The following is a 23,896-nucleotide window of genomic DNA, read 5'->3' as shown; positions in this document are numbered from 1 at the left end:
AAAAGCAGCCAGCGGAAATACGTGCGGTTCAACTATGACATCTTCGCAGACCCAAGACTGCTGTTTTCGACTAGTGATTCTGAGGTGCAGTGGGATGACACTGCAAACCAGGAGACGTGGCTTGGTGCTACAGAATCCAGCTTTTGCGCCCACCAAAGTCCAGCGCCTACGATTCTGGAGAAGCGCCTGGTATCCCCACCATCGGCGTGCTGGCAAAGCATTCATGCTGGAATAGACATGACGACCTTGCCGGGCGTTGCTTGCTTTACCCATGGTGGCAATCGTCGACTGAAGAACAGATCACCAGGCAGCTCCGCGAAAAATCGACATGTTCAAGAATTTTTCTCGCCTCTCGGACGGGAGCTGCCGGAGAAGAACGAGTGGTATGACGAGTCTCTAAAGCAACTTGGGCTACACAGTGCTCTTCCTTCGGAAGACAACTGGGAGCCGACCACGCAATTCAAGGAAAGTCACTGTGAACTGTGGGGATCACAGCACCCGGCAGCATCTGTATTTTACCTACCTGGTGGGACACCACCGCCGCTCCAGGTTTGGGTGCACAGAGTAGACGTGAAGCAGGAAGACCTGATGTGCCAGCAAACACTGGCCGATGATCAAACTAGCATCGCGGCAAGCTTTTTGTGCTGATCAAGTGACTTCCGCGGATTCGGGATATGATGCGTAACTCCAACTCAATACAATTTGATCTTTAAGTATATTTCGTGCATTTGTTCTCATTCCTACACAAAGGATCCTCAGAGTAGCGATTATCACAGGTCCAAAAACCTGTGATACATAATATTCTGATGGTCTGGTCTCCGTTGTGTGGCGCACCCTAACTTGCACGAGAGGTTCATACTGGCCGCCCAAAACAAAGGGAGAGCCCAAAGCCTCGACAGAAGCGCAATAATGGTCCTCGGCAAGTTCATCCGTCACTACCTGGACCGCGAGCCCATGGTGGTGGTCTCCTGCGCCATCGGCGCCGTGGCTGTGTCGCTGCCGCTGGTGGTGGTGCCCATCCGGCGGTCCATGGGCCTCCCCACGGACCAGTACGACGGCCCGATCATCCCGGACTCCATCAAGAAATCGCGTGGCCACTTGGCGACCCCCGAGCAGTAAATTCCCAAGACAAGCAGGTTCCACCTGTCCCATACAACACGCAAGAGCAGAAGTTATCCTGTGGAAACTAGAGATAATGGCGAGCAATATATGTTGACAGGTACTGCAGACTTCCCAGGATGTTGTAACAATGAGCCTGTACACTAATGTTTTTTTTTACTTATTAGGCATTGAAGAATGACGGGCTTGAGTTACGAAGCGATGTTTTTACTAACGTTAGGCTCGTAATATACGTAGCTGCTGTCGTCTCGGAGGGGTCGAGTGAATTGAACGGATAATTGTTGCTGGTTAGAATCTTTCTTTTTGCCAGGGATAAACGCAGTGTGGGCACAGGTACTCGAGGCTAGAAAATTTTACGAAGGCATTACAGACAGAGAAATATTGAACCGACAGAGAGACAAGTTCGTTCATAACGTGCCAGAAGAAGAGTCCTCTGCGTAGGTAGCCGCTGGAATTTACCCTCGACTGGAGATCGCCCGTTGCTACTTGTTGCTAGATGCACGCAACTCGAACCTGAAACACCTTGCAATGTTGCCCGGATGGTCTTTGTCTACGTGTGGTTTACCTCCGTGATAGTCGGTGCCGCCCTTGCTGGTAGACATTGGTGCCTGGTTGTGGATTCACGAGTAGCATGCTGATTATATCCGTGAAGAGCGTCATTGAGAAGCGAACCATTATGAACTGGTACTTGTAAGCTTATGCTCAATAAGTCGGAGTGGCGAATGGCGAAGTCAGGAAAAATGGATTGATACCTTGGTGGTGAGATCGACGATCAAGCTAGCCTTACAGCAGCGCAGCATGCACGGCTTTCGATATTGGATTTCTCTACAACTTTAAATTTTCATTAGATTCGCTTACGACGGACCACTACCAACTCACTGCCGACCAAACAGAAGTAACCTTAAATCCATAGCCCGCTGCTGCTGAGCGGGATATCGGTGACGTTCGAGCAGGTAAGAAACCCACTCGACACGCTGTCGCCGTCGTCATCTTCCCAGCCTTCCCACTCCTCCTCGTCCACCTCGCTGCTATCTTCGTCTTCGTCTTGAGTGTCAAATCCGCTGGCCCTGCGCACGATCTTGACGGCCTTCTTCTCCGCGGCATGCGACTCCAGAATCAACGCCTGGGCTCGGTTACGTGCGAACGCCGCAGCGAGTTGACTTTCGACGAAAGTTGGCACATTGTTCTCATCCAAGTCAATCGTCTCCACATACAAATTCACATCCAAAGCATCAAGCAGAGCCACTGCCCCCACTCGCGTGATTCGGTTGTTCACGAGTTCCAAGGACTTGAGCGTGCAGTTGCAACGAATTGCCTGGGCGAGAGCCTTAGCACCACGGTCGGTGATCAGATTGTTCCTCATGCTCAAATGCGTCAGGGAATCGTGTCCATAAAGTGCTATCGCCGATTGCATTGCCAAAAAGATCCAAACACTCCAGAGTTGAGTTGGTGCACAGCATTTTGGAAAGAGCGACTGCGCCGTCGTCCCCGATAGCGTGATCACGAATAGTGAGCTTGCGAACAGTGTGGTTGGTCGATAGAGATCGAGCTACCAGAGCGCACCCTTCAGACTCGAGCCGTTTGCTGCGCTGCGCAAGAGTTGAAAAGTCCAACTCACTCACGTCACCATCGTTGAGGTGAATGCGCTGCAGGATAGAGCCCAACGTCGGACCTGTCCACGAAACAAGACAAACCTATTAGTCCAAACTAAACTGAGAGGTTCCTGCCACGCAGATACCTTACCTTTAGCGCGCGAAATGTACTTGGGTTGCGGCATATTACGCGGTGAGTAGTGACTTGAGCGGTTGTCGTGGCTCACTTGGGGTCCAACGCGGGACAAAGGTGGCTTGCCAACGCACACAGTTGTGCTTGTCGAGGAAAGCGTGGTGACTGCTGAGCTCACGGACGAAGAAGTTTCGGTTGTGCTCGTTGAGGCAGGTGCGAGCTCCGGCTCAGCCTTCAATTCTTGGTGTGAGACTGCAGCACTTTCAGCAACGGTCAGCTCGATAGTAGCTTGATTCCTGTCAAGCTCCCCATCCGCCGTTTCCTGGTTGGTTTTCGCCGCTGGCAAAGATTCACAATCAAGTTGAGCGTTGGGCTCAACGGAACCACCAGCGCCACTGTCGTTGCCTCCAGTGACCGCCTCCCTCTTCGGGTCACGCTCTAGATTTTGAATCGGTGGGGCGGCCTTGGCGGAACCAGCGACAGTTTGTGGAGCTTTCGCCTGTGCGACCGACTTGGAGCGGAATATCAAGCGCTTGCGCTCTCCGGTTCGCTCGCCGGCGCCGAGAACCTGGCGCCAGTACCGCTACGCAGGACAAGAAGACCAAATGCGTCACGCAAGACAAGAACACGTCAGTCTCTCAGACTTTTCCATCCGCGACGAACAGTTTGCAACCTCGAGGTGGCGCTTTGCGCGGCGGAGGTTGATGTCGGGCATTAGCAATGCCATCTAGGCGGCCGTGTCGGCAATGCCGTTCTCGCTGGAGGGCTTGCGCTCGCTTGCTTCGAAAAACCCGCCCTATAACGAGGCGATGGGGAGGGTGCGGTGAAGCCACTCGGTCAAGCACGTCGCCTGTGACTCACATGGGGACGGTCACTGCATACCCCTCGCCCTGAGCACAGCCTGTTGTCCTCCTCTCCCGCATTCTTCAGACCATGGGACCCGACACTTGCTGCGCCGACGACAGCGTTTTCATCCGCGAAGCGACAGCGAAACCCTACGTATGGATAAGGAGAGCAACTACAGAAACTACTCAATGTTTCGACATGTTGAAAGAGAAAATCGTTCTTGCTTCCGCTACACATATACGCCTTGCGGGCGTTTACTTAAAAAAGTTTCGTCCTCTTGCTGCGACCGGCCTGGAAAGGGGGGTTGCTGAGCGCGCAACGAGGGTTGCTTGAGCTGCACCCGACACTACACATACTTCCACGCCTCTTACCTCTTCCGACTCTTGTTGATCTCGAGGATGATGGCTTGCAGCTCGATGCATTGCTCGCGCATGAGCTCCAGGTCGTACTTCAGGTTGCGGTTCTCGATCTTGAGCATCGAGTTCTCGTCCTCAAGCGAGATGCCGCTCGAGCTCGAGGTGCTGCCGCTGCCGCTGCGCGGCTTCATGAAGCTCTTGGCGCGAGCCGACAGCTCGTTCAAGCGCTTCACGCTGCCACGGCGACCCGAGTGCGCGACCTTAAACGACTCCATCCGGTCTGCGACCGACCTGCCGCGACCTGCACGAATCGAGGCCGGGTCATCACCGAAGCCCTCGTCAGCGTCCGAGTCATCGAGGTCATCTATCCCGTCCACCCACTCGCCACCGTCGTTGTTGTACTCCGCCACCGAGTCGTTGTACTCGGGCTCAACCGGGACAGTCTTGTACCTCACCCAGCCGCGCTGAATCTTAATGATGGCACGGCGCTGGAAGTGATACTCCTTCATGTCTAACGACATGCGCGCGTACGACTGCAGCACGATGGCCGCACGAATCTTATTGCGCAGGCGGCGGCGCTCCAGGAAACCGAGCGCAATGCGCTGGATTGTTCGCGCCTCGTAGTACATGAAGTCGGACTTCATGGCCTCCAGCTCTTCCATGACACCGTTCTTGAAGTAAATGAGCGTTTTACCCATCTGGTACTCCAGCGGAGACTTGCGCCCGATAGACGACATGAAAACGCTGCATGTGCGGCGAACGTCCTTGCTGTGCATAGACGGCGGGAACATGATAGCGTAGCGCGTAGCTAGCTCCTTCGGCGTGAGACGACTCGGATATCCTGAGCGTGTGATACGAATGGCTTCGATCACACCTGCCGATCGCAATTGCTCTACGATCATGCGCTTGTTGAACTCCGTCGGGCTCTTGTTCGAGTTCGGCTTGATGCAGCGCACGTAATGCGTGTTCGTGGTCCTGATGTTTTCCATCAACTGCGCCAACGACGTCTTGAACTGAGAGCCCAGACTTTTCGGGGCCTTCTTGCCACGACCACTACCGCCCTCCGTCACTATCTCGCTGTCCACAAACAGCTCCGGCAGCAGCGGCAGACTACTCAGCTGGATCAAATCAAGCAGATCTTTCTGAAGGGTGTCACGGTGCTTCTCCATAAAGCCCACCGTCTCGTATGTGACCGATCCAGCGTAGTGGTTGATAATGAACTGAGTGCGCTTCACCTTCGGGAAGTCGATGCTCTCGTTCACCTTGCCATCCTTCTTCGTCTGGTGGTTCGTGCGGATCTTGTTGACCAAAGCCTCCTCGGTGTCACGAGGCTGGCGGAGGTGGTCATTCATTAGAGCAATGATACCCAGCTTACCCTCGATGACTTCCACAATACCCTGGTTGTCCTGGTACTGAATGTGGTCCCACTGCAGCCCTTCACGGATGTACTCATCCTCCACAGTCTTGAACACATCGGTGGTGAACTTTTGCTGCAGCTTCTCGTTTGCGTAGTTGATGCAGAACTGTTCGAAACCATTATGAACGAAGTCCTCAAAACCGAAAATATCCAGCACGCCAATCTGGCCCTTGATGCGGCTTTCCTCCGTGCTGATAGCAGCATTAATCTTTACCACCATCCAGTCGAACATCTTCGAGTAAATGGTCTTGGCCAACGCATCGCGGTTCTCCGCCGCTTCAATTGGAGCCAACGGCACCGTCACACTGTCGTTGCGAGTGATAACCGTGCGGTTGCACAGAGCCTCCTCAATTCTTGTAGTGGGAAGGCCAAACATTTTGGCAACTTGCGACAGGGCCGAGCCGCTCGAAATGCGCGATCCATTCTCTCCGCTCTTGTTAAACATTACTTCACCAAGTAGCAACACACCAGACAAGATCTTGAACAGGGTCCTTTGCGCATTCGCGTCAAGACCAATGGTACTAAGTGATTTTTGGGTGCCTGCAAACCACTTGCTGTCGTCCAAGCCCGGAATCTGCATCTCCGCAAGCGAACCAGCGTACTGGTACTTGCAATCAGGGTCCAGGCCAAACTCCTTGCGTTCTTTGCTGGGAAGACCAGCAAGCAGCTGGTAGAAAATGTGGTAGTTGCGCTCACCCTCCGCAATGGAAACCACACGCGACTTCTCAAGCAAGTACGTCTCGCACTTTGCGCCGATGAGCTTTCCGCGGCCGTCAAACTGAAGCTGTGTAAATTTACCGAAACGCGAACTGTTGTCATTGCGTGTCGTCTTGGCATTACCGAACGACTCCAGAAGCGGGTTTACATCGATGACCTTGGCAATGGTCTTGTCCTTGCGTCCACCAGCTACGCTAGCCAGGTGATTCATCACAATCTTCGTCGTTTCCGTCTTACCAGCACCGGACTCACCACTAACCAAAATACTTTGGTTCATCTCGTTGGTGGTCATGTGTTTGTAGGCTGCTGTCGACGTCGAGTACACGTGCGGAGGCAACGAATCACGCGGCTTTCGCAGGTACGGCTCGTGCAGGTGGTCGCCGTAAAGGTTTTCAATCCACTTGTACGGGTTCACGGCAATCACGATGTCATTAGTGTACGTGTAGGGCTTCGAGGCGGTGAAACGCTGCTTCAGGTTGAACAGAATAGAAGGCTCGTTCAAATAACGAAGCAGTCGCATGTCCTCCACCCCCTCCGGATTGTCGTGAAGTATAGCAACAGGAAGAGACTCCACCTCTGTCGCCGTCGGCCCACCAATCGCGCGAATAATCTCGGGATCCTTGAGGTTTAGCACGCGCTGCTCCGAGTCACCAGAATCCAGGAACACAGTGAGAGTTACTTCTTTCCTTCGCTCGTTGAAATCCATAATTTCCGCGAGCAGCCACACTTCCTCTTTGTCGGGAATGTAGCACTGCACGCCAGGTACAATCAGGTTCTGCTTGTTTCCAGCACCAGCAGCCTGCTGACGAAGCTGCTCCTCTTTAATTTCCAGTTGCTCGGTCATGAAAGCCTTACGCTTGGTCTCCAGGCTGAAATTGTTGCGACGACGCTTAGGAGGGACCCAGTACGTTTGGCGCTTCCGAATGTAGTTCCCGCGGCCCGTAGAGCGCTCGATCATGTGCCGTGGCTTGAAAGACTTCGGTCCGGAATGCACTGCCGGTGTCGGCGCACTGTACGCCGGCATTGCCGCTGATCGGCCGCCATTTTTCGATGGGTTGAAGGTTGCGAGCGTCGGCTTTGCAGGAGCAGCGGACGGTGTCGTTGCGATCGATGGGATCGAGTTCGTCGACGCTAGGAAAGCGGCCAACTTGCTCTGCGAGCGAGGCTTCGATGAATCTGGCGACGAGGACGGCTGTTGCTTCATGAAGCTGTTGAGCTTGTTTCCAGACCCCGTGTCAACGGACGGTTTCGGCGGAACAGGGGTCGGCTTGGGGCTGTTGTTGCCACCTTGCGCGAATACGGCCTTGCGCTGCGCGAACTGCTCGCTGGAGGTGCCGCGCGCCCGTGTAGGCGCAGACTTTGGCGGGGACGGAGCCGACACGACCGGCTTATTGCCTGCAGTGGGAGAGACCGACGCCTTGAAGGCAGAGAGGTTTGAGCCCCCAGCACCACCGCCCGCAGCAGGTGTTGTCTCGACAGCCGGCGGGTTGGATTTCATGAAGGCCGCGAACTTGTTGCGCGCGTCGCCGCCGCTCCTAGTCGGCTGCGACTTGGGCGGCTGTTTGGGCGACGGAGGTCTCCTCACGGTCGGGGCCGGCTTGGCCTTGGGCGGGGGCGGCTTGCGCACCGAGTTCTTCTTGGGCGGACCGGACGGACGCTCGACGTGCGTCAACGGGGAGTGGTGTGATGCCGGCACCTGGCTCAGGAAGGCGTTGAGGCGGTTGGCGTTCGCACCGCCGCTGTCGCTCCTCTGCGGGGGCGGCTGCTGTGGCGACGCGGACGGCGGAGACCCGGGGGGCGACACGAAGCTGCCGCCGCCGCCAACCTGCGGGGATACGGGCGGCGGCGTGGAGGGCGGTGTGCCCTCGGGGGACTTTTCCACAGTGATCTTCTTGCTGGACTTCTTCTTGCGGGACAGGAAGCCGCCCTTCATGAAGCTGGTGAGCTTGCTGTTGCTGTTGGTCTTCTTGACGGGGGACGCGCCCTGCGAGCTGCCCGTGGACGTGAGCGACTCGGCGTCTGAAACCGGGTCCTCCTCGTACTCGCCCGTGTAGCCGATGGTGCCGAACCTGTCGAAGAGGATGGAGAGCGTCTCGAGCACGGCGCCGAAGTCCGCGCCCGCGTCCAGCAGGTCGTCCGGCTGGAAGACCTCGCCCTCACTCAGACCCTGCTTCTTGCACCAATTGAGGAAGAGGCGGATGTTGGCCTTGGAGTGGAAGACTGTGTTGAGCTTGTTCACCTTGAGGTTCGCGCTCGGGTCCACGCCGTTGGCCAGCAGACACAGCAACTGACCGTCGCGCAACATGACCGAGAGGTGCTCGCCATGGTCGTTGGCCGTGGCCGTGACGCTGCAGATCCACTCCTGCAGCTCCTCCGTGCGGCGCACCGTCATGTTTGCTGCCCGGTTGGAGAGAATTGACCAGCCCCCGACCGGTTAGGTTGGCAGGTAGGAGGTGGTGCTAAACCCCGTTTAGAGAGGAGACGTGTCTGCCAGTCAGTCCGTCGTCAGTCGCTGGCTGGCTGGACCGCAGATGATGGTGCTAAACGCTGGATAAGACGAAGAGGAGGAGGAGGGACAAATCAATAAGCCTCGACGAATGGTCTCCTCTCGTAGTGAGCACGATCGCTGCTGGGCTGTGGAGCGGCTTCTCGGCAATGAGCGCCACACGGCTGGGCCCTCTCCTTCCTTCACGCGACGAAACAAACGGGAGATTTTCCGCACTGCTTCTCCGCGCACACGACCGGACGCTGCTGCTGCTGCCCTGCAGGACTTGCCCGCTCGACGCTGACACTGGACCGTTGAAAAACTGACTCCCTAACCGATGGTCAAGTTGCCCTTACCCCCGCTCCTTACAAAAAGCAAGACCGGCGCCCAGCTGGTGGAAAAGACGACCTGAGACCGACGACGCCGCAACAACACGAATGAATCACGCGGCGGTGGACTGGGTCGGTGACCAAGGCGGACGTGATGGCAACGCGGCAGCAAGGCAGCGTAGCGAACTAACACGCTGAGTTGCTATGCACATGTCCCTCGCGGCGCCCTGAAGCCAGATGCGGGTCGCAATAGGTAAGCGAAGGCTTTGACTGGGTCGGTGGGTTGATGCTCAAGGCGAGCCTCCAGCACAGCAGCCGTTGCATGGGATGTGCTGTGGCTCCGCGTGAAGCTACACAGATGTAACCTCGGTTGCCCGGCGTGGCTGGTCGGCCCAGCCATTCCTCTTCACTCGCTGAGGCGACAACCGCACGCTGGGTATCCGTTACCGGGGAGTTATTATGTAGTTTCTGCTGCGGTGAGGACACTCGGCGGCACACGCCGACAGGAGCGGTGACGCCTCCGCCAGCGGCGGAAGCCTCTGCTCTGTAAACTGCAAACAGCAACAGCAAACTGGACCCAACCAGTACGCAACAGCGCCAGCCAGCCACTCTGAGCCAACCCACGTCCGGTTTGCGGCTGCTGCACCGATATCTGGGCCTAGAAAATATCCCCTTGCGGTCGCCGCCCCAGCCAGAAATCGGCTAGCTTCTTGACGCACATGAACGTGGCGCCGGCGAAATGCGTCGCAGAGAGAGGGTTGCGCGCCACTCATCTGACACGGAGACTCAGGGCGCACCAGGTATCGGATATGCAGTAAACAAGGAGAAAAATGAGGCCGAGGCGAGGCGTTCGTCGACGCCCTAAACTAAGCTCACTTTGCAGTTGCAGTTGTAGCCATTCCCAAGCAGACTTGGCTACACTTTCAGGAACGCATTCCAGCCAATCGGGGCATTCTTGAAGTTGGAAGATCGCCAGTCGGGGCTTGGTTCTCATCGCTCATCGAGCCAGCCCGGGCAACATGCACTCACCGCCCTTGCTGCTGCTGCCGTTGCTCAGCCTTGCCGCGTGGCTCTCCGCCGTCGCTCACGGGAGCATCTACGCGGGCTACACTGTCGGGAGGCAGTTCCAGTACATCGGCAAGTTCTGCTTCTCCTGGACGCCCACGCTGGACGACGTCGCCGGAGTGCGTAAAAACACAAACATTCCCTCGGTTAGCACTAGCTTAACCCGTCGCTTTTTGCCAGCGTATCGCAGGCGAAATCGAGACGGACGTGAACGGGCTGCAAGTTGCCATCTACGACGACGAGGCTCTTTTCTGGGACTACGTCATGACCGACAGCAACTGCGACTGCTACTGCAAAGTCTCCGCTAAACACACCAAGAGCGTGTTTAACGTCAGCGCCACCACGAGTCACCACGTGACGCCATTTTCCTTCAGCGTCGATATCCACGAGCACCTCCGTCCCCGATTCTGGTACGTGGCGTTGGCGCGCTGCGTGCCAGGCGGGGACGAGTACAAGCCGAACTTCGCCGAGATAACCGAGACCAATTTCCGCAAATATTACTTCTCGTCGTGGTACAACATCCACATGACGCAGGGGGATGGAGGTGAACTCCCCGTGCAGCAACAGGGGATGCCGACCATCTACGCGGTCATGACGGCACTTGCGGGCGCTGCGGCTGCGGCACAAATTGTGGCAGTGCGCAGAATGAGGAGCAGCGAGTCGTTTCACCCCATTATGAGAATCCTCACGCTCGTGGTGCTCTTTTTTTTCCTGTGCAACGCGCTGTTGTTCGTTCATTTCACCGTGTACCAGTTCAACGGGGTGGGCGTGCCGTTCTGCAAATATGCGGCGAAAATCACAGAAGTGTTCGTTCGGGTGGGGACGCTGCTGCTGGCCATGCTGATTGCCAAAGGGTGGACCATCAACAGCGTGGCGCTGGACGGCCAGATCGAGATCTCGTGCGTCATCTTGGCGGTCCTCGTGCTGTACCTGTCCATGGCGATGTGGTACCTAGTGTGGCTCGACCCGGCGTCTACGCTGTACATTTACGACTCGTGGCCGGGACTTGGGATCTGCGTTCTACAGATGGGGGTGCTTGGATGGTTCATTAACACCATCCTGGAAACGCGCTCCTACGAGAAAGCCTCGGCCAAGCGGTTCTTCTTCTTGCGGGTACGATACTTTGTTGGTTCTGATAGCGTAGCATTTCGTTTGTTTGACGCTGTTCATTCTGTTTCAGATGTGCTGCTTATTCTCGGTGTTTTTCGTAGCTTTGCCTATCATTGTGCTTATCGCGTCCTTCTTGTCACCATGGGTGCGCGAGAAGACAGTGGCCGCCATGACGACGTCAGTGCACTGCTTCATCTATTTGACCCTCATTTATACGCTTTGGCCGAGTCGAGCACCCCGCTACTTCGAGGTACGGAAGCATCGGCAATGTTATGCAGTGCCGACTTGATGGCGGTTGTTGTTCAACCAACTAACAGTCTCCTGTAACATGACTTGTGCTCAACGTGCAGCGCCTTTACTCCGTCTCTTCTCCTTCTGAGAAAGCGTCCTTGCGTGACCAAGGGCTCCCCACTGAAGAGCTGTAGCTGACTGGTGGTAGCCTCGTTTTTTTTTTTTTGCATTCCTTGCACGTTTTCACAGTAACGTTACTAATAAATTTACTGTTCTAGCCTGGTAGTAGCAATAATGCTACTGTACTGGTACCCAACTACATTATGGTTCTGTTAAGTTGCAACCTTGTCTTCCAGTATAGCATGAGTGTTTGAGTCTCCACACGTGCCAGTTGTGACAGCGCGTGAAGCACTTCGTCGGCGCAGATAGCTGATTCAGGGTCTTCAATTCTTATCATCGTCTTCAGCTTGAGATCCTAACCGAGTCCGCGACAGCACAGAGTTAGAGCAAAAGTATTAGCGCAGCATCAGTTGGCCATCGATCTACAAACCTCCAGGATATTTTCCATGGCTGCTATAGGCTCTAGCAGCTCGCTCATATCTAGCGCTAATTCTCCAGTGAGGTCGGTAGCACAACGTCTTCGAGCACCCCTGACGCTCCAGCTGTTGATAGCCTCCAGCACAAGAGCTCGCATCTACACGGTATCACAGCGCAAAGGGATGTTAGTTGAAGACTTCAACAGCTACTAACCAGAGATACGTACAGCTGATAGATCAGCCACGTCGGAGCATTGGATAGTGAGGTCAACGGATCGTTGTTCGTCCTCCGATGGAGTGAAACGCAGCAGTATGAGATTTCCCGACAACGTTCGCAACACTGTCCACATCTTCCCCTGCTGTGTTCGGCAACTACGACGCAAGCGGGGAAGATCCTCAAGAGGAATTTCCAAAAGTAGCTGCAAAAATGATACCATCCTCTCGACGCGAACCTTTTCGTAATTTTCATCTTCATCATCGTCGTCATCGTCATCATCTTCAATGGCAAAAAATGAGGGAATCGATATCACAAACCGCGAAGGTGGTGTTAGTGCTGAGGTTGGAGGCACCACTTTTGACCACATTGCTGCGAACGACGGGTTCTTGTGAGCGTGGTCACCAAGTACAGCCCACCACTGCACCCCACTCCAAAGTGCAAAGGAGGTCACCTTTTCTCCGTCTGTGTGGCCTGCTCTATTGAGTGGCATAATTGGGTCATGGCTTTGACGAAAAGCAGCTTGAATGGCAACTTGACTGACTGGGATTTCGTCTTCGACAGGTTGACTTAACTGTGCGAAGAGAAAACTTCGGCCCTGAAGCAGTGGGATCGCAAATGACAGCGAGGTCTCGTGTTCGGCTGAACCAATTGTGTTCACTGTGCCTTGCTTGATTTCAGGGGTCTCATGTTTTGACGGGCAAAACATTAATGAGCACGATACCCACAGAGCCCCTTGGTCTTGCAGAGCGATAGTGTCAGGATCGAGGATGATACTCTGTTCTCTTGTAGCGAGCACATCTTCGAGCGGAAATGAATACGAAGTTACTGCACATTTGCGCGTGCGCACGTACACACAGAGCCACCTATTACAGTTCCACGAAAACGCGATATAGAGCAGTGTTAAAATGCGAAATGAAGGTTCATACGCTTAACGAATAAACGACTGATCACAACACCACTTACCACAGATCTGACGAGACGACAGCTTCGGGATTCAGAACCTGCAAGGAGAACACCAGCTTGACCGACTGTCGACTAGAGAAGTTACCTGTAGTAACAATCGAAGCTCTCAAGTCGCACTTCACGACTGCTTCCACACCTGCGAACCATTAGTACAATTAGTCGCAGTACAAGGAGATAGACGACTACGTATCAGTGAGATGGCTCACCTGCCGTTTTCACAACCCTCAACATTTCCAAAGCCGAGTGTAAAGTCTTCAGTTGGTGATCCATTTGCTTCGATTGTGAGCACAAGGCAGTTGATTCCGTGGACACTTCTGCGATGCGATGTAAGAGGTTTCGAACTCGAAGCTCACCCCAAGGTTCTCCCGCAGATGATGACCTTTGGTTCTGTGGCATTTTTGGTAGCACAGCCGATACCATCGCACTTAAAGCTACTTTGTCGATATTAATGATTCTTCCTGACGAGAAGAGAATCGAAATACCCTGCCCGCTGTCATGTTTTCCCAATCGTAATATCCCCTGAACGCGCATGTACATGAGTTGGCTCGAAAGAACTTCGTTCCATCTAGAACAGAATAAAATACCTACAGCTCGCGTACCGGTGGAAGAAGCATTTTTTCGGCGAACGGACTGGGGCTATCGTTTGGTACGGTCGATTCTGGATCTGCTTGATGTGCCTTTGTAGGCAGATCAGCGGCCCGACACACGAATAGAGAACCACTTGAGCAATAGATACACACGCTGAGGCTGTCCACGAACACTAACGATTGCGCGACACGACCAATATCTAGCTGCCTCAGTGACACAGGTAAGTTCTCGACCTGCCCACCGTTCTTAAGATCAACAATGCCAACTTGTCCGCGAGCGCCGAGCACAAGCAGTGCATTGAATACCGACAACGCATCGCTGCTATTCTCTTCCGTCGGTGTTGCACTTAGTGCAGACGCTGTGAAAGGAGCAATCATTTGAACAGGTTGATCTAACCGAACAAGTGCTCCGCTGCGAATTACAGATGCATTGGCAACATCCCCCTTCACACAAGGGTAGTGCACCAACGAAAATCGCACATAGCCATCCAAATCACCCTGCAAAATAGCCACCACACCCGCATAATTTGCTGCGTCCGGAAACAGACCCGCCAGCAACGCACTATTCCTCGTTTCCTGGCCATCCAAGCAAAGCGTGCACGTGGACTGCTCGCCTTCAATCTCGTCCAATTCGAGCGACTGATGACGCTGCAACTTCGACTCAAGGCTACCGCGTGTGCTCACGATCAACGTTGACGGCGTCACTAGACTCCGCATCAGCGTAAGTGACGTCAGTCCCGAGCCCGCAGGTGTATGCTCGACCGACTGCACCCCTGGAAGTTGGCAGAACCACTGCACCATTCCTTCACCACTATCACCACTGGACAACCGTTCCAGCAGCAGCTCACTCGTCACCACCCCCACACCAGGCTGGAACTTGCCCGGTAGCTCCACGGCCCACACGTTTCCATCTGCGGCGGAGACCAGAATCTTGTGACGCACGTCGCCATTGCTACGGCTGCAGTCGAGGCCGTAGTCCGCAACGTCTGTGATTGGCACCTCGGACCTGATCACACACTGCAGGGATGCAATTGTAAAATCGGTTAGGGCATCGGCTAAGTGGGTGAACCCACTCCATCGCTTACGCACTACCACCCACCCACACAAGGCCGTCAACTACAAAATGCAGAAGTGTCGGGCGGATTTTCACGACACACAGGCGTGACAGTGCCTTGCCGGTTGCATTCTTGCTGGAATGGAGCGTCACTAGCAGCGGCGATCGATCAGCGACGCGAGCCAACTGCGTCGCGGGACCTCGCGAGCACCTTGCCATTTCCTGCTAAAAAAGGAATGCTTGCTTTGGTTCTTCCTGTACAAGAACCGATCCGAAAATGTTCATTTTTTGCAGTGTATTTTCTAAAAAAGATTTAAGAAATCAACATATGCATAGCAAAACGCGGTCATGTCCGGTTATTGTACGGGCCATAATTCATGAGTCCAATTTTCAGGTGCCCGTCCCGTTTAGAAGCCTTCGACTTTCCATATAGGATAGTTAGATGGCAGAGATTATTGCACAATTTATTCTACCACAATCTCAATACAATCCGACAATCTGTACAATCTCGTCCAATCTGCCATAATCTACCACAAGCACCTTGTACCAAAAAATACAATCCCATACAATCTTATCGCCATTCTACACGCGCTTAAAGCAGATGACAGCTAAAGACAATGCGTTTTGAGCGGATGACAGCTAAAAACAATGCATATTGAGCAGACGACACCCGAATGTCTGGTCGGTGTTATATTCGAAGCACGTAACAGGACGTTTTAATTGGCGTTAATTTGTGTTCCACACACACGTTCTCTGGGACTTAGATCTTTGGGGCATATCCTGCAATGAAGTTATGTATTATGGAGTTACGTTAACAAGACCTTAAGCAAGTATCTGTACCTAAGATAATCAACATCCATCGGAGCGTCGTAGGATTGGAATAGGTAGCTTTCAATGAAAGTCAGAACCCATATTCCGCTACTAACACCGTCCATTTGCTGGTAATCCCTGATGACAACGCGTTTCCATCTCTTGTCATCTTTGAGTAGGGGGCGGACGACGTTCTTGAATAATGTATCGACAGCGTCGACAGCTTTCCTGTCGTTTCGAGGATCCATCACCGTATACGTCCATCTCTCCAAGCTAATGCAAACGCGCACCAGTGATCTCCGTCGAGAAGGACGGCACCTACGATATTGTCCTTAGCATCTGCGATTATCCGGTTGCTCTCCGACCATGCAATTCTTTCAGTATCGGTATCCATGGCCATTAACTGGGGCGAAAACGTACAGGTAGGTAGCGAGTCTGCACGGGCGTCGGCTTCACCGCAAATGACATCAAGCGACGCAGTGATACATACATCTTCCAGTTCCCTTTCATAGCGAATCGAAGCGGTGCTAACTCCTCTTCATCTTGCCCTCGGATGTGCACACCGCCACTGAAATCCACTACCAGCGCTGTGATATTCCCCTGCTCGTTAGGTCTTCCACCGTTGTAAATCGACAAAAAAGTTACTGCCGTCGTGGGAGGACCAGGCCGACGACAATTCCGGGCACTAAAGCTCCGCACACGACGTGCATCGACTGGTGCTGCACCAGCATTTGCGATTGTTGGTGACCCCTTGAACCAGAGTGTAGTGCATCTTCCATTGCTTAGTGCCAAGGCCCTGCCGTATCTAGAGTAGCTCGCCTTCAAGCGGCACGATGTATACTCTGTCTTCGTAGTGCTGTCGGCTCCGACTTCCCCGGACACCTCAGTAACCGCGGTGCTCATAGTACCGCTCGTGGACTCTGTCTCGGTCGCTACCTCCATCTCGCCCGGGATCACCAGCTCGTCCGCGCTAGATTTGTTCAACGTGCCGATGCTGCCGTCAGGCTTCTCCGACTAGAACACCTGTGAGCCAGTGTCTGACTGATAGTGGCGCAAGAACATCACCATGCTGGTTATGCTCGTGCATAGAGTCGGTTTGAGTGGTAAGTTATTGGAAATTTGTTTTTCATTGCCGTGTAACTTACTGTTCTGGCTGTCGATTTTGCCCAATTAGGCGCACACTGGAAAACACACACACACAGCGAGCACTCTTTTTAGTCCGTCCGTTTCATACCTGAAAAGGCTCATAGCGGCCCTTTGACTTTGTCCCGGACCACCAGATATATAGTATCATCTGTGATAAGTATCGGTGCCTCGTCCACACGACTCCCTAGCATTGCACATGGAACGTATGGTGCTAAACGTGTAATGACAAGCTTGTTGCTGTTGAAAATATCATCAGCAACAAGCTTTTCCTGAGCCAGTGTTTCAACTTGACTGAGCGCGGGTGCATTGTCAATTCCGACCCAACTCACCGTGTACTTGTCATTTAGCGCCGCATTGAACACATATGCGACGAACCTCGCGTTCTTGTCCATCCGGACGCTGTCTTGGTGCGTCTGTAGCTGCGCCAGACCGTTACCGGACACCGCTCCGCACTGGATGCATCTGGACGACCGTGCGCTCTCGTGGTTTAGCCCAACCTTACCCTTCCCGGTCATGCTGCACTAGTGGTGATCGCTCTCGAGTTCACGAGAAGAACAGTAGTGAGAGACATGTAGTTACAAGTACAAACATCCCAGTTAAATCTGAAAAGATCGGACTCACAGAGACCGAGAGGTCGCAAATTTTACACGAGAGTTCACAAAAGGTGTTATGTATTGAGCTATGCAACTGTTGGTAAATTCTACTCATCTTGTAGTTTCATGTTTCTTGACTTTTTCACTCCTATCTTAACTCGCTTAAGTACTCATCGTGCGGGAAGCACACATCTCGTCTACACATCGGTACTATCTCTGCGAGGTATACGTCTCTAGATTTGACGGAGATGTCTGTAGCGACACTGCAGTTTTGGTCGGCGGAAAAGGCGTTCAGGACGCGCTTATTTGCGCTGGTACTCATTGGATTCGCGGGAAGGCAGAGACAGAGGTGGAGGAGTGGGCTCAGCCATGAGTGGAAGCCGTCGCACTTTAGGAAACGAGGCTGATTGTTGTGTTTTCGTGTTGTGGGGTTGGTGACTGGCGTTGCTTGAGTGTTGGCGTGAGCGTTGCACTTCGCCGCGCGTGGAGTTGGTGGCTGGAGTTGATTGTGCCACTGTAGTTGAAAAAAAGAACCGTACTTACCTTTTTGCTTGAAAACGTACTTTATTGAGAGTGATATTAAGTTGCAGGAGTGACAAATTGCTTTGAAAAAATGCTAGCCTGAAAAAAATAGATACCGTGAATCACGGTGGTCATGTAACTTACGGTACCCGGGGGTCCCTTGGTAGAAACGGTGCTGATAGGCCTATTTCTGCTAATACGACCAATATCCTATAATGAAACCCCGCCTTACAACCAACATCCGACAGCATTAGTTTTCTTCTTCTACTCCTTCACCAGCGGGTGTTGATGTTGCAAAGGCACGTCGAATATCGCGCGGGCCCGTCACCACGAGACCTGCTTTTAAAACAGCGTAGCAGATAGACTCCGCTTGTACGTCGTCCCAAATTTGCAGCACTGAAGCGGCGATAAGTCGCTGTTTCTGGACTGTTTATTTGAATGCGCCGTTTTCGATAACGAGCATAGTGTAGTGATCTCTTAATCTATCCGTGAAAGGTTCCATAACGGCAATGGCCATGGGTTGTACAAATCCCGTTACCTCGGGAGGCACGTAGACCACACTAGTATGTGCGTGGTCCACCAGGCTAGTTCGGATGCGTTCCATTTTGTGCGTCTTGAGGCTGTCAAGCGCCCAGACGCTTGGACCCTGGATGGTAGTGACCCGAACCTTGTTGATCCACTCTTGCATTACTTTCTTTTCGCAGTAAACCTTGGTCTGTACCGTATAGTAGCCCTGTCCCAGTCGTAGTGTTTGTCCTCCTTGAGCTCCTTGAGGACAATCGTTCCTGCCTCCCCGCGAACCCAATCATCTACAGCAACTTGCGGCCCGTTGTCGAGGTGCACAAGAATACTGGGACTCGGGAGAAATCTGGCGTTACAGTTATAATAAAAATATAACGTTAAGTTAGTCCTGTGATTAATATTCCTCACAATAATAAACGTGCACTAAAGAACATTCACTGTTCACCCCCAGCAAACTCAATCGTGCTGTGCGGAATCAAGTCCACCACACAAATGTCTGGTCCATGGTGAAGATGTAGTCGTATCTATTAGGCATCCCAATGGGAAAGAACGCATCGCTTTCGATGTGATGAACCATCGACTTCGAGAAGCGATCAGCAACAATCTAGTACAGCGTTAGTAGCACAAAGTCATAAACACTAAAACCACGGACGTATTGTCATATTTACCTGCACTAGGTCGCGAAACGCGACCACGATGCGTAATTCGCCTGTATGTGAGGCGGTTGCGACGTAACAAAAGACATATGCACATTTTTTACAATATCGTGACGTTTTGGTGCTGCATACTCGGGGCCAGAGTATGATAGAGCGTAGCGAATACACTCCGCTGTGATGTAATAATATTTCGTCCTGGTATGTGCCCATTCGGTGAAGCAGCCTGACAGCATTACACATTAGACCCCTAAATGCACCATCAACTTAACAGTTTCGCGGTCTTACCGCTTCTCGTTTTCGAGTGCGATTGTCGTCACCCGAACAGTACTGCCTATAAAACAGGTTTCGATTCGGCAGCTTGCAGAGCTACCTATTGGTGCATATTGTCACGAGCGTGACACCATAGGACTGGACGACGGTTTCGATTGGCTCACCCTGGCCGACACGACGCAGAGCCCCAAGCTTGTCTTGGTCTTTAGTGCTGAATTTCCTTGTGGCTGTTATATGAAAGATGGAGAAATTGGCACGCCCCCTGCCGCAACTGGTTTCTCAGAGTGTTATGCACACCAACCGACCCATCGCTACCACGTTTCTAGTTCTAGTTACTTGGGGTTATTTCAGTAGACAATGCCTCGCGTTATGTGAACGTTGGCGGAGGATGCTATATGCAACGATTTTGTGAAGCAACGCACCCGTGATTTATGTTGTTCTACAGTGCATATGCGCGGTAACGAGGCGTGTACTGGTGTTCATTGCGTGCCAGTCACGACTGATGTTCAGGAGTACATTACAAAAAATGGATTCATGTGAAGTAAGGCTCCGTCATATTTGGCGAAATTTCCGGTATACCTCAAATGTCCCTAACTCTCCTATAATTATGCGATCGCGGCAGTAAGTGACAGACTGTGGGAAGCGCCCACGAAGGAGAATCTTTCACCCAATACTCCGGCAAAATAAAACTGCCACGTACAGGCCACATGGCATCTCCACCATGGATAATTGTTGACCCAAGTCTGGTTTTTGGTCAGAATTCAAGTTGGATTGGCTCGATCCGGAAACTGGATGTTTCCGGATGTTACCCCAAGCCTGATATTTGAATTCAGTCTGGGTCTTGATGTAACGGGGTTACACACACAAGTGACAACAGTCACTTGTGCACGATAACGGTCACAAGTGACAACTGTCACTTGTGCATGACATTTGTCACTTATGGTTTAACAGATAAATATCTGTTAAAGGTTTTAGATACTTCCTCACATTGGTGTAAGACACACCAATGGATACATTGAAGTGGACCACCACAGTGAGTGGTCCACACATACCCTTAAGATCCTATTGGTAGAAAGCAGCATCTTTCTACCAATCAGAGACATGCATATTAGCGGGGCTCTGACAGCCAGCCGCTACCAACCCTTTCATAGATGATAAACAGTTTTTAGCAGATTTTAGAGGAAGATCAATTCACAAACAATACAGTTCTCATTTTACCTTAAACTACCTACTTGGTGTTTTATTTGATTTATATTATACTTGTGGACTCAAGTATAATTAATTCAAATTATTAATAAACTCCTACGCTTCCTCATACACGTAGCGCAACGTGTAAGCTAAAGTAGTGAGCCAAAGTAGGCCCACTACACCTGGTAGCACTTTGTAGTCCGTCCAACGACCGACTACTTGACGTTCGTACGAGGTGTACGAACGCGGAGCCGAGAACCACATGTGCACGGAGGTGCCCATGGAGAGCTCCAATACGGCTGCAACTCATGTTGCACGCGCGGACTGCCCCCACCTGTCGGATCCAGAGTGGGAAGCCCTCCAACGACTGTCAACAGTCATTGGGGAGGCGGCGATAGCCACAATGTTGCGTACGCTATCGCCGACAGAGCAACATGGTGTTGCTCTGGGATTCATCGTGAAGGAGCAGCGCGATGTTGCTTCCTCAACAACGGCGTCGTCGGGGACGACACCGCGTGCTCAATCATTAAAATTGAGCGTGAGCAATTATGTAGGAAGAGAGGGCGAGCCTCTCCTCCGATGGCTTGTCGAACTCGACACAGCCATTGCGGCTCGACGTATCGTCGACCCGTTGTCAAAGGTTGCGTTCGCCATGTCATGTCTTGGCGGACGAGCGAGGAGTTGGGCGTACGGACGCCGACTCTCAGATCCTACGTGCTTTAGCACGTACGAGATATTCAAAGAGGAGCTCAAACAAGCGTTTGAGCCCCCGCAAAATGAGTTCCGGTCGAGGGCGGAATTCCTCGACCTGCAGCAGGGTAAGCATGACGTCCATGCTTACGCGCAGCGTGCACGGTACTTGGTCTCGAATATCGTGACCAACCCGATAGACGAGGCGACTAAAGTCGTCACGTTCATGAAGGGACTGAGAGATGGGCCTGTGAAGACCTATCTCTTCCGAGAGTACCCGAGTACTCTCGAAGCTGCGATTACTCTCGCAATGCAAGAAGAGTTTAGCCTGCGGCAGGCTAAACTGCATGCGAGCGTGCCGAGGTCGCAACCGCGCCCGGTAGTGAGCACGGGAGGTCCGGAACCAATGGACCTCTCGAATGCAACGGCTGCTGGTCACCAGCAGCACGGAAATAATGTGCGATGCTTCCGTTGCGGAAGGATCGGTCACTTTGCCAGAGAGTGCACGACTCCCGTGCACTACAATGGTGGCCGTCGTGGCGATGCTGGGCATCGCCGTGAACAAACAAAAAACGTGAACATCCAGTAGGCGCGGGGCGCCCTACTGGTAATGCAGTCGCGCGTGCCGACATCGGGCACGCGACACTGAGGACTGCAGCCCCCAGTGAGACCAGCTCTCACTGCAAGAAACAAGATGACAGGCCAAACCTAGTCATCTTGAAGGTTTACTCGAAGAGAGCGAGTGACTCTCTTCGAGCTTTGGTGGATTCAGGCGCGTCGAACAACTTTGTTCGACTACGAAGCCTGTCGAGACTTGACTTCGAGGACGTAGATACACCTCGAAGTCTTCTGGAGGTACGACTGGCAACAGGTGCCATCGTAAAGACCGAGAAGCGCGTCGTGAACGTGCGCTTCTCGTACAAACAACGGGTGTTTGTCGAACACTTTATCGTCCTGGACCTGGACGATAAGTTCGACGTTGTTATGGGCATGCCGTGGCTTGCACGGCATGTTCCGGTAATTGACTGGAAGAAGCGCACGCTCGTGCGCTTCGGTCGCGACTGCGGAACAGAGAGCGATGGCCCTGTTACCGCAGCGCACACACCAGCAGGTGCGCGCGACTCGCCAGTCGAGACAGCGCTTAATGCCGCTGTCCCGGGGTGCCCAAGGGGTGCGCGTGGATGCGCACAAGAGAAATCCACGTCGGCAATGCTGCCGACGTCGGAAGAAAAAGATGTGTTGGTTCCGGGAACCAACACCCACGTTCAAGCGTGTAAGGGACAGTCCCTGACCCGAAGAGGTCAGGTCGACAACGACGCGTCGGCTCCGGGAGCCGACGCACCCTCGGTCATGAGGGGCTCCGCCAATGAATGGCGTCGAGGTGACGAAGGCGTGTCAACTCCGGGAGTTGACGCTGCAAACAGTGCGGACGGTTGCAAACGTACCGCACTGACGCAATTTGCATGCTGTCGTGCAGCCGGGCTGCACGACGAAGCGCCATGCGATCAAGCCGGGCTTGATATCGCACGCCCGCAGACAGGGTCTGCCAGCGAAGGGACACATTACCGTGCAGCCGGGCTGCACGAAGGAAAATGCGGTCAAGCCGGGCTTGATGCCGCGCGCCCGCGGACAGGGTCCACCGGCGAACAACTGTCCACGGCCGGGCCTGGACCAGAAGAACAACTGTGCGGAGCCGGGCTCCGCACAACAAGAAGACGGCGCAAGCGGAAAACGCTGCGCAAGTCTCGGTCCGGGACCGAGACGCAACAAGAGCAGGCTGCTGGGCAGACTGCGGTGGTGACGCCGAATGTCAAGACGCTAAGCGTCTTGACGCGCACCGATACTGGATTCCAGTATCGTGGCATGGAACTCGCTAGTCCTCCGACGACGGCGTCGGCGTTGACTTCGCTTCCAGCCATGAGTTGGAAGCGCTTCACGCGCGACTTGCACGATGGACGCATCGAGCAGGTCTGCGTTCTTTCGAACAGCGAAAGAACGGCGAGCGAGAGCGAAGAGCTGAGGCAGCTCTTCATGGGAAGTACCACTGAGAGTGAAGACACTCTCAGTGCGAAGACGAAGCGAGAGCGCTTCGAGGAACAAGGTTGGGACTCGCTGAAGTCGAGTCCCTATTACGAATTGTTGAGGGAGTACAAAGACGTACTCCCGGAAGACATTCCTGCGGAGCTTCCGCAGGATAAGGGCATTCAGCACGAGATTGATCTCGTGCCGGGCACGAAGTACTGTGTCACGTGGCAGTGGCCACTGCCGCGAGAGCAAGTGAAAGCGATCGACGACTTCTTTGAAAGTCGTCGTAAAGCAGGACAAGTGCGGGAATCAAAGTCCCCGCACAGTGCTCCGACGTTCTGTGTCAAGAAGACACAGGGCGGATGGCGCATCGTTCATGCCTACAACAAGCTGAACGATGCGACGGTACCGGCGCAGACGCCGATACCGCGAAAAGATGTTATCATCGATTCGATGGCCGGGAGCACCGTTTACAGTGCTCTCGACTTGCGAGATGGATTTTATCAAATCCTAATGCGTGAGAGCGATATCCCTCTCACGGCAGTGAGCACGCCAAGCGGCATGCTCTGGGAATGGCTAGTAATGCCACAGGGGCTTAAGAACGCCCCTGCGACTTTCAACAGGTGCGTGACGCACTTGTTGCGCTCGGTGCGCGACTTCGCACCGAGCTACTTCGATGATGTATTCATCCACAGCCGGGCTGTGGACGAAAAGACC

General features: G+C 53.4%; 6 protein-coding genes across 8 annotated transcripts; 2 read left to right on the top strand and 4 right to left on the bottom strand.

The window, feature by feature from the left end:
- Nucleotides 1-909: 909 nt before the first annotated feature.
- Nucleotides 910-1,300, top strand: IUM83_00428 (ubiquitin family protein; the record flags this gene model as incomplete). The annotated part of the gene is made up of 3 exons (XM_067924199.1): nt 910-1,115; nt 1,191-1,219; nt 1,287-1,300. 3 exons carry the CDS (start codon nt 910-912, stop codon nt 1,298-1,300), a joined length of 249 nt encoding a protein of 82 aa, XP_067789309.1.
- Nucleotides 1,301-2,020: 720 nt separating this feature from the next.
- Nucleotides 2,021-3,571, bottom strand: IUM83_00427 (myosin-like protein; the record flags this gene model as incomplete). Its single annotated transcript, XM_067924198.1, has 4 exons — nt 2,021-2,477; nt 2,683-2,791; nt 2,863-3,427; nt 3,518-3,571. 4 exons carry the CDS (start codon nt 3,569-3,571, stop codon nt 2,021-2,023), a joined length of 1,185 nt encoding a protein of 394 aa, XP_067789315.1.
- Nucleotides 3,572-4,057: 486 nt separating this feature from the next.
- IUM83_00426 (myosin-like protein) lies at nt 4,058-8,572 on the bottom strand (the record flags this gene model as incomplete). 3 transcript variants are annotated; one of them, XM_067924196.1, is made up of 2 exons in its annotated part: nt 6,237-6,247; nt 6,304-8,572. In XM_067924196.1, 2 exons carry the CDS (start codon nt 8,570-8,572, stop codon nt 6,237-6,239), a joined length of 2,280 nt encoding a protein of 759 aa, XP_067789312.1. The 3 variants fall into 3 exon arrangements, with proteins under 3 accessions (XP_067789314.1, XP_067789312.1, XP_067789313.1); XM_067924195.1 differs by lacking the exon at nt 6,237-6,247 and having other exon boundaries at nt 7,762-7,783; nt 7,854-8,572; XM_067924197.1 differs by having other exon boundaries at nt 4,058-8,572.
- Nucleotides 8,573-10,013: 1,441 nt separating this feature from the next.
- On the top strand, nt 10,014-11,594 carry IUM83_00425 (7 transmembrane protein Gpr8; the record flags this gene model as incomplete). Its single annotated transcript, XM_067924194.1, has 4 exons — nt 10,014-10,178; nt 10,240-11,172; nt 11,240-11,419; nt 11,520-11,594. The coding sequence occupies 4 exons, from the start codon at nt 10,014-10,016 to the stop codon at nt 11,592-11,594; spliced, it is 1,353 nt and encodes a 450-aa protein (XP_067789311.1).
- A 72-nt stretch (nt 11,595-11,666) lies between these two features.
- IUM83_00424 (uncharacterized protein) lies at nt 11,667-14,020 on the bottom strand (the record flags this gene model as incomplete). Its single annotated transcript, XM_067924193.1, has 10 exons — nt 11,667-11,679; nt 11,745-11,875; nt 11,951-12,094; nt 12,164-12,308; nt 12,389-12,432; nt 12,605-13,016; nt 13,117-13,252; nt 13,323-13,635; nt 13,716-13,793; nt 13,946-14,020. 10 exons carry the CDS (start codon nt 14,018-14,020, stop codon nt 11,667-11,669), a joined length of 1,491 nt encoding a protein of 496 aa, XP_067789310.1.
- A 75-nt stretch (nt 14,021-14,095) lies between these two features.
- IUM83_00423 (uncharacterized protein) lies at nt 14,096-14,976 on the bottom strand (the record flags this gene model as incomplete). The annotated part of the gene is made up of 3 exons (XM_067924192.1): nt 14,096-14,115; nt 14,201-14,720; nt 14,803-14,976. 3 exons carry the CDS (start codon nt 14,974-14,976, stop codon nt 14,096-14,098), a joined length of 714 nt encoding a protein of 237 aa, XP_067789319.1.
- Between the last annotated feature and the right edge of the window lie 8,920 nt (nt 14,977-23,896).

Source organism: Phytophthora cinnamomi, assembly GCF_018691715.1.
Source record: "Phytophthora cinnamomi strain GKB4 chromosome Unknown Contig53, whole genome shotgun sequence".
Lineage (NCBI taxonomy): Eukaryota > Oomycota > Peronosporomycetes > Peronosporales > Peronosporaceae > Phytophthora > Phytophthora cinnamomi.
This window is presented reverse-complemented; position numbering and strand designations above follow the sequence as displayed.